Below are 10281 nucleotides of genomic sequence, written 5' to 3'. Positions count from 1 at the left end.
CTCTCTCTCTCTCTCTCTCTCTCTCTCCTTCTCCGCTTCCTTTCCTTACTCTTATCTTACTGTCTCTCCCTCTTCCGTTTTATCCTCCCTCTGTCTGTCTGTATCGGTCTCCTTCCCCCACATCTAACTATTTTCTGTCCGTCAGTCTGTCTGTCCCTCCATCCTTCCTCTCTTTTGCTGTTTGTGCCTCTGTCTCTGACTCATCTCACCCAGCCCCAAACCCAGTTCTCTTCACACTTATGCTTATTCAATGTTTTGGTCGTGCTATAACTTGGCGGGGGGTGGGCTGGGGGGAAAATACCGGGTGGATATGGGTTATGGAGTAGGGGTGGCCGAGGCACAGGGAACTTTCTCCTCCACGCACCCTCGCAGGAGTAGCAGCTGAACAACCAGGACCTAATCTGCCCGGGGAAGACGAGGTGGCGGAACCTTGATGCATTCGGGTCTCGCTTCCCACCCGGAAAGCGATTGTGACGCACCGCTGGCGGAGCGAAGCTGCGGTGCACCACGCGGTGACCGTGCGCGGGGCGGGCATGGAGGGAAACTCGGTGGTGACCGCCGAGGGCAGCGGCGGCGATGCCGGCGGCGTCCACCCCATCTTAGGGGCTCTCGAGGGACAGCACAACTGGATGACCAGCCATCCTCAGGTCAGCCTTCTCCCGAGTCACCGCGGCCCCCGGCAGGAAGGAGCTAGGGTTAGGGTTGTGTGGGGATGGGGGACATTGTGGGAGGGTCCGGGGCCCCCCCATCCCCCACATGGTGCAGTGTCAAGATCCCTGGATAAGAACCCAAAGACCTGCGTTCGAATTCCGCCTGCTCCACTTCTTTCTGGTGCGACTTTAGGAAAGTGACCGAACTATTTAGAACCTCAGTTTTCTCCTCCGTAAAATGGGGGGACTCGGAGCTCTGAGAGGTCTGCAGGAATCCCTTCCCAGCCTTACTACCTTGATGCCTTCGCTCTGCTGGTATGTCCACCTGCCCTTGGATCTGGCCTGTTGGGACCTAGTTGTTGATATCTCTGAACTCCCCGAGGCCTAGGTTTGTTTTTACCTTTCTTTGTATTAGCTTAGCAGAATGCCTGGCATGTAATAGGCACTTAATCAATGCTTGTTGATTCGAATTTTGCAACCCTGATTCTGAGACCCAGGAGGATATCCCTGGACAGTTCTCTTAGAACTTGGACTTGACTCTCTGCCCCCAGCTCCAGCATTAGCTACTCTGTCTAAGCTTCAGCCCCTTAGTTTTGACCCAAACCTGGGCTGGAGCAATGATTCTGGGCATCTGATTCGGGGCATCGGGTTGAAACAGAGTGACCAGGAGGAATGAGCCAGAAAGAGTGGCATCTTTAAATAAAAAAAAATAATAAAATTTTGGGGGGTTGTGTGTGTATTTTAATGAAGACAGACTGTGGTTAAACTGACTCATTAAGGCAGCTAGGAAAATGAGTTCAAAGTGTAACTTCAAAAACTTCCTAACTTGTTGACCCTAAGCAAGTCACTTAATCTCTGTCTGAGTTTCAACAGTTGTAAAATAGAGATAATAATAGTAGTATACAGAGGTACAGAGAGTTTGAAAAGTTTCCTGAATTTGACTACTCAGGGTGCAGAAATCATATTCTTTTTAAGAAGTTTGTTCTGTAAAGAGTTGAGGGCGGAGGGGAAGCCAGTAGCCTGATGTTTACTTGTCAGCCACCCAAGGACAGATATGTGTACTTTCTTGATGAACAACCTGTAATATAAGTGCTCTGTGGCCTGGAACAGGTCAGGTCTATAGTAGATATACCATAAATCTTCTTTGCACTTATGAATGTAGAGTAGGGTGTTAGATCAGTACAAATGGTCCCAGAGACTTTTCTATTACTTCAGAAGAGATACGGACATACTCTAAACATTATCTGAAAGTTCTTCAGGGATATGATGTCCTATCAACTAGTGATTGGTGGTTTTTTAGATAAGCAGTTTGCTAGTTCCCCATTCCCCCAACTTAAAAAAAAAAATCCAGATTTGGTAGTAAGACATTTTCAATATTACAAATGCTTTCCCTTTGATCAAATAAGTGATTTCAGTGCTAATCAAATAAGTTTTATGCTTAATAGAGAGCTAGCACAAAAAAACCTTCTGTTAGACTTAATTTTTTATATTCCAAAGATATGAAACAGCACTTGAGTAGACTTAAGAGGAAGGCCTTTCAACTGCCAGGAAACTGGAAGATGAGTAAGATAAGACTTGTCCCAGAGGAGTTTTACCATCTAGTGGAGAACACCCATCAGAAATGTGGCTGTTTACTCCCTTGTATTGTCATTCAAGGATATGTTTATATATGTCTCCTTGGAATCATGGTATCCTAGATTTAGAGCTGACAAGAATCTTTGAGGTATCTAATAAGGAAACTGTCCAAGGTCACGTGGCTATGAAGTGCCAAAGTGATAGAACTCATCAAGGGCGGGAACCAATGTCTTGAATTTCGCTGTGTGTTCATAATAGGCAGGCACTAAATATTTGTTGAATGACTGAAGAAGAAGATATCTTCTTAAACTACTTTATATTTACTTTGCCTTTCAGTTTTTGGAGATGCTGGAGTTAGATGTGGCAGAGACTTCTCAAGTTTATACAGCATTCTTAGTTTATCTGGACCTCCTGGAAGGTAAGGTTTTTTGAGCATGAGATAAGGTGAGCAAGAAAATGTAGTGTTGGAATTTTGATAAGGATTTAGTCATTAATGTGGCTTTTAATTTCTTCATTAATTTAGTAGGGATAGTTGATCTAGAATCTTATACTAGTATTAGTAAAGATTAGTGAAGTAAAAAGGAGGAAGTAGTAAATAATGTTGCCTGTTTTTTTTAGATCTTTTTAGTTCAAAGGAAGTTTTGTAGTTTTAAGCTTTTATTTGGAATAATGACATTTTTTAATGGTGTTTCTTCAGGTAGAAAATGGCATGAGGTAAAGTGTATAGGACTACCAGAACTTCAGCTCATCTGTCTCCATGGACATGAGAAAGAAGGAGAAAGGTTACAGATTGTAGTGCCAACATCTGTTCATGCATCATTCAGTCATGAGAGGTGAGCTGGTCCAGTCAGTTCCCCAAATAAAATATAGGAAAACTTTCTGTGAAAAATTAATACTTTTTGTTTCAGCAGGTTTGAAATTCATGTGAATTTTGTGCATAAGGAGCTTAAAATGTCTTCTATTATAACTTTTTGTTTCTAGTTATGATATATAACAGTTGTTCAGAAAAGTATATACTAATTAGTATATGATAATTGTATATTACTTAAATATTTATTAATTGCTTTTGTGTCCCACACTGTACAGTTGAGAGAAATAAAAACAGTAAGACAAAATGCCTATATGAATGAGAGTATGAGCTTTCACTCTAATAGGGCAACAAACACATAAAGGTATAGCCAATAATATTGTGAGACCAGATGTTGGAGTGAGTTATATAGGCAATAAAAGTTTTAGGATTTCAGAGAACAGAGCAATAATTCCAGGTGGCCAAAGAATTGATGAATTAATTGGAAGAAACTTTAGACCTCATTGAGACCTCATTTGTACTGAAACAAAAGTCCTCAGCAGCTAGTGGTTTTTCAGCATCTACCTGGAGACTTCCAGTGAATGGGAACCTGCTGCTTTCTAAGAGAGCCTGTTTTACTTTTGAATTCAAATCTGCCTCCATGCCACTTTTACCTATTGCTCATAGTTCTGCCATCTGGGGCTAGAGAGAACAAAATGAATCTGTATTTTCCACATATTTTAAATATGCAAACATCATTATTCTGCCTTTCTCTTCTCCAGGCAAAAAATCTGATCTACTTTGCTTTCCCTCCCCAGTATATATCCAGTTTGTTAGCGTTCTTCCTGAAATTCAGTGTCCAGACCTCAGTGCAGTACTCCAGATGGAGTCTACCCAGGACAGAATAGCTTTGGCACTCTCCCTTCCCTTGTTCTGGTTACTAGGCTTCTTTACCGCAGTGTCAGATTATAGCTGATTTTTTGGCTGTTAGAGCACATGTTGGCTCCCATGGAGCCTATTGGCAAAAGTTTCAGGTTATCTTGGATACCAAAACTCTTTTGTTCCATCATCTCATCATCTGCAAATTTCTTCTAGCTCTAAGATTTTTATTCATTTCTTTTGTATATAATATATAGGTACCCATTTGAAGGCATTTTTGTGCCAAATTATTTATTTTTTTGTTCTTCTTGTGAAAGAGACTCTATAGTCTAGTTTTGCTGCTCATGTCTTTTAAATTTCTTTAAATTTTAAATTTTGTTGTGTGCCTGAGGATCATGAATTTTGGACACACATTGTGATTTTATTGCTATGGGAACTCCTAGGGAGGAAATTCTCTGAGCACCTGCTCTGCAACTGAATCATAAAAAGTGCGCCTGAGCTCTGAGAGGTTGTTTCAGTGATGTCATCATGTGGCAGAGGCAGACATTGAACTAGTGGCTTTCAGACCTCAAAATCGGTCCTTCATCCTCTATGCCAACGGTCGGCAACCTTTTTGGCCCTGAGAGCCGCAAATTCCTGCGGAAGGCGCTGGAATATGGGGCAGGGGCTGAAGGGCCCCCTGGGGCACATCCTGGGGTTCTGCCTGGACTGGCCAGTTGGGAGGTGGAGCCAGATATGGCTCGAGAGCCATACGTTGCCAATCCCTGCTCTATGCTGTGCCTCATCACAAATGAGTTGACTTTAAATGGGAACCAGCTGGCTATATTATGGACAATTGCCACTTAAGCTTTGATCCCTCTTGTTATAAGAGGGATATCCCAAAACTTTTAGGTTACCACTTTTCTTTTTTTTTTTTTTTCTTTTCTTTTTAAAATACTTACCTTACAGCTTAAGAACTGGTAGTAAGTAATGGTTTCAAGGCAGAAGAGTGGTAAGAGCTAGGCAGTCGGACTTAAATGACTTGCTCAAGATCACACAGCTAGGAAGTCCACTGACTTCCTGCCCCAGGGTCACTGCTTTTCTAAAATAACCTCCTACCCACCTAAGAGTTAATACATTGTCAGTTAAAATTCCTCCTTCACAGCTCCCATTTCCTGTTTCAGCTACAGCCCTGAGCTAGCTTTTGTATTTTTTTTTCCACAACAGGCCTGTGTTTTTTAGCATTATTAAACTTAGATTTGATCCTAAGGAATGAATAACTGATAATATTAATAATAATGGACACTTATATTTCACTTTAAAGTTTGTAAACAATATCTATTTCAGTCTCAAAACAACCAAATGAGATAGGTAAGAGATAACAGAGTGGTGATAATAAATCTAATTTCTGTTTATTCTCATCACTTCTTAAGACTGATTTCATGTCATAATTGGTGTATAATAATTTCTTTCCATTACTCAGGTCCTATGTATTTGGGATTTTGCCTTTGTTACTTTTATTAGTTTAAGCTGCTTTTTAATAAACTCTAGAATGTGAACTTGGAAAGTAGTTCTTATGCAGTCACAACAAATAATTGCTCTGATCTCAGTAATCTTCACATGTGTTTTCATGTAATATTCTTCATAATTTTATTAAAAGGAAGAAAAATGTAGAAAATAACACAGCTGTAACTACAATATGCCTGTCCTGCCATTAGGATTTGAATTTTATATTCACCTGAATATATACTTTAAAAAAATAGCTTGAGTCTGGGATTCATTTTTTCTCAGCTTCACATGATAGTTTGGGCCAGATGACCTCTGTGGTCCCTTCCTTCCTTAAAGGTCTATGATTCTCTGGTTTTCTTAAAAAAAATTTCTCTCCTGCCTAGATCATTAGTGGCGATGATTTTTTTAAATGTGCGAAACATACTTCAGCTCTTTTTTAACTTCTTTAGCAACATGATGTATCACATATCAATGGTGGACAGAGACATTGCATTTTAGCGTTTTTCAAAATAGATTTTGTGAATAACCTCGAATTTGGATGTGAAAGTTCACATTATTATTATGAATGTAGCAGATGGTTACTAATTCTGTTGTCAGTAAAGAAGGTAAGCATTGGCACATGTTCAAAAAGTTTTTGAGTTAAGTTTTGTGTAAACATGAGCTATGTTCATTTCTCTTGTATTTTACCTTGGTCACAGTGGGTTAACTCTGGGTAATGTTAACTATGAAAAGATATATTCCCATGGTATTAATCTTATATTACTATCATTATATTGAAAACCCAGGCCTCTCTGATGCATTTGATACTGCTGACTACTTTTTTTGGCTGTTTGTTCTGGGTTTTTGTAACCCTGCTGTTTCTTGATTCTCTTTCTACCTCTCTGAGCCCTCCTTTTCTGTCTCCTTTGATGACTTATCAGCTATATCACAACTCTGGACTGTGGGAATTCCCAGGATCTCTATTCTAGACCTCCTTTTCTCTACTAACACACACTCTCTCTCAGTGATCTCATCAGCTCCCTTAGATTTGACGCTCATCTCTTCACAGATAATTCCCAGGTCTCTATATCCAGCCCCAACCTCATCCCTGAACATCAGTTTCCCATGTCACCAGTCACCAAAATCGATTGGATTTTTGAAACTCATTGCCTCACCAGATATTTTACAATGTTTGTCAAACTGAACTCATTGTCTTTTCCCCCACAAACTTTCTATTTCTATCAAAGGCACTAACATCAAGACCCGTGTTTGTGAAGTTGGCATGATCCTTGGCTCCTCACTCTCACTCCACATAGCCACTAAATCTTACTGTTTCTACCTCCCCCCTTCAACACACACACACACACACACACACACACACACACACACACACACACACACACACACACANACACACACACACACACACACACACACACACACACACACACACACACACACACACACAGCAGCTTCTTCAGTTGAAGTCCTCATTACTTTTGTTTAGATTGTTACTATCAGCTTCTTCATTGCTCTCCTTCCCCAAGGCATCCCCTACTTCAGACTATCTTACAGACTGCTGCCAGTGTAATTTTCATGAAATAAAGATCTGGCCTTCCTACTTCCCTACTCAGTAAGCTCCGGTCTTTCCCTGTTATCTTTAGAATAAAAATATAAACTCCTCCATTGATTTTTTAAAACCCTACACAACTTGATCCCAGCCTCTCTTTCTAGTTTCATTGTCCACTAACACCTCTAGCATATTGGGATTTAGCCAAACTGGGCTTCTCTATATTCCTCACTCATGACACTCCAACCTCTGCCTAGACTATACCTCCCTCTACTTCCTCTTTATCTCCATCTCATAGAATCTCATTTTTCCTTCAAGATACTGCTCAATCACCTTCTTCTCTATAAGGCCTTGTACTAGTCTCCCTCTTCTCCCTAATCTAGTGTCCTCCCTTCCAAAATTATTCATATTTATCTTTTGTGTTTATTCACTTTGTATTTATTTTTATTTATTCATTTATATTTATTCTGCATATGGTTAAATATATACTTGTCATCTCCCCCATTCGATTGCATATTTCTTGTGAATGGGAATTTTATTTATTTTTTTGATTACCCAATGCCTATTACAGAGTTTGGCACAAAATAGGGTGCTTAATAAATGCTTTTTTATTGATAAGATTGATTGATGATAATGTGAAGTAAATAGTAGGGCAGGTATTGGCATTTCTGATACATATATGTATATGTATATGGAAATTGAAGCTTATGCTTTTTTTTGTCTGAGGTCACACACATAGCAAGATACAACATAAAAATCAATGTTTTCTCTTTCCAGATCAGTATTTTCCTCTCTATTGTATGTCACTGTCCATTTGTTCAAGTACAGAGTGATAGAGTGTTTATTTGCTTTCTTAACATTAATTAACTGCTTCTACTATGAGTGTATATCCTGATGTGTTGAAAACCAGTGGCTCTAGCCAGTCTTATATCTTATATCTGTATATATGGCAACAATGTCCAACTAATCCCTACATTAATTTCTCCTTCTGTGTCTTAAGCATTGAAATTTTGTTAAAATCCAGTGAGCGCATGGTGACTTTGTTTACATAGTTTCTGCCAAGAGATGATAGATTCCATTACAAAGAAATGTCTGTTTAGGTGATAGTAGACTGAATGAGTCACTTTGAGCAAGTATATACCTTGTAACTAGTAATTACTGTTTTAAAAAAGTGTATATAGTATGTTGTCACTATTAAAATACTTTAGCATAAGATTTCAAGGGGCTCAGAAGACTATTGCCATACTTACTCCTTATATAGTTGCTTATTTGATGCTGGTTACTAATGTTTAGTGGGAGTATGGGATTAGTCTAATGGCCATTTCTTATTATTTGATGGGAAAGTCATATTGATAGTGAATGAGGTATATGTATACAGATTGCCCTATATAGATTTGTTCCCCTTTTTCCTACATTAAACATTATCGTTTACATTGAATATAAACAAAATTTGTCTATGTTTAAAAACATCATATAAAAAGGTAAACAAACTGTGGAGTTAAATTTTTACTCTTAAGTGTTATTAATAAGTTTTTGCTATAGTGGTTTTAGGGATTATGTATAAAATGTAATTGTAGTGAATAATTGGAAGTACACATACTTCAGGCTCAGCATAATTTAACACATGTACATGTCCAGACACACAGACACATGTATGTGTTTAGCAAATCATAGAACTAAAAAAGATCTTAGAGATGATCTAAGTCCACCCACTATTTAATTTTTTAAAGTGCTTCTGGAAAGGTGGAAAGCCCTCCAAGCTTACCTAAGGGATCAGGCTTTTAAAAAACTGTATGTCTCAGGCTTATTGTTTTTGCTTTTGCTAAAAGAGTGTAACAAACACTTCCACATAGCCCAGCCAAAGGAATAGAGTTGGGAAAGCTCAGTATATCCTTGTTTTGAGATTCTGGTTTCATGGCAGTAGCCTAACAAAGATTCTGCAGCTAGTAGAGAAGTAGCTCTGTTCGGTGAAATAGTAGAGAGTCCCAGAAAAGGCCCTTTAGTGAAGTTTTTGTGCAGTATTCTTGAAAGGGACAAAATATATTAAGACTCACAGTCCAGAATTGGGAGTTATTCCAGGTATTTGTTCTCTACTCATGTGCTTTCTTCCTATGGTCTATAAGTTTGTGGCCACTCTTCCCCCATCTGTCTACCAACCAGTCCTTAAGGATCTGGCAGTCCTTATTTCAACTCTAGGCAGGACCAACACCTCCAGTTTGAAGGGCAGCTACCCCTTGTGGGAACCTCCAACCTACCAGTGGGGAGCCAACTCAGAGAGAGAAAGAGAGAATACAGAAGCTTGGCTAGATGTTGTGTCATGCTCTATGTTAATTTATCCTCTTGAGCCACCTTCCCATTACTATTTATCGAACCAAAGGTAGATAGTAACATTGACTATTTTGGGTACACATAGGCAAGGAAAACTTTTACATATCTTGCCCAAGACATACAGCAAATCATTATATAGACAAAAAAAGTTCAGGTTTCCTGCCTGGACCTGCCAGATCTACTGCTAATCTAGTATGTTTTAAAGTAGTTCTTATTTTCTTACAACATTTTAATTCCAGATTACTTCCTGACAGAAAAATGATACATTGAGGGAGAAGATAATAGTAAGAAGAAAAAGGGTGTCATCCATTTTTGGTCCATGATCAGCTATTTACTTAGGTAAAAATTGAACATGGCTCTTTTGATGCACTGGTGTATGAATTTCATTTTATTCAGAGGAATTAAGTTCTGCATAGTTTAAGAAATACATAATTGATTATTTTTAAAAGAAGATAATGGAAAGATACTGTGAGAGATGTGATTTTTATAATGTAGCCTCAATATTATTAAATGCCAATTTATTATTTATTAAATATCACAAAGCATTTATTAAACATCTGCTTTGTGCTAGGCACTGTGCTGAGCCCTGGGGATACAAAAAAAAAGTACAAGACAGTCCTCTACTTCTAGGAGCTCACAATCTAATAGGGGGCAGGGCAGAGAACTGAAAGGGGGTGGGGAGAGTACTAGACTGGGGGGCATAAGGAAATCTGACAGTCCAGGTAGGAAGTTATCTGAGGAAGCATGAGTTAAAGAATTAAATTCATGAAGCAGAGATCAGGAAATCCAGATCATCAGCCAGGTGGGAAATGAGGATGCATGAATTCTCTGGTGACCTCCTTAATTGGTGGAAGCTCTAGGAGGAGCTTTTCAGTGTCTCATCTCTACTCTCTCTAGTTAGAAGCAGGAGGTCTGGAAGAGGTGTGAGTTTCAAAGGTATTTTCATCTTTCAGAATAATGAGTTTCTAAAGATTGCGAAATTCAGGTAGCAGGAAATTCCTTCCCTCCCTCCCTTCCTCCATCCC

At 39.1% G+C, this 10281-nt stretch overlaps 1 protein-coding gene across 1 annotated transcript; it reads left to right on the top strand.

Moving 5' to 3' along the window:
* The first annotated feature begins 310 nt into the window (after nt 1-310).
* TSEN15 (tRNA splicing endonuclease subunit 15) lies at nt 311-3062 on the top strand. The gene is given in 4 exon segments (XM_044684261.1): nt 311-340; nt 342-647; nt 2562-2643; nt 2923-3062. Coding segments are annotated over 4 exon segments (558 nt in total).
* The last annotated feature ends 7219 nt before the right edge of the window (nt 3063-10281 follow it).

Source organism: Gracilinanus agilis, unplaced genomic scaffold (genome assembly GCF_016433145.1).
Source record: "Gracilinanus agilis isolate LMUSP501 unplaced genomic scaffold, AgileGrace unplaced_scaffold47114, whole genome shotgun sequence".
Taxonomy (NCBI): Eukaryota; Metazoa; Chordata; class Mammalia; order Didelphimorphia; family Didelphidae; genus Gracilinanus; species Gracilinanus agilis.
This window is presented reverse-complemented; position numbering and strand designations above follow the sequence as displayed.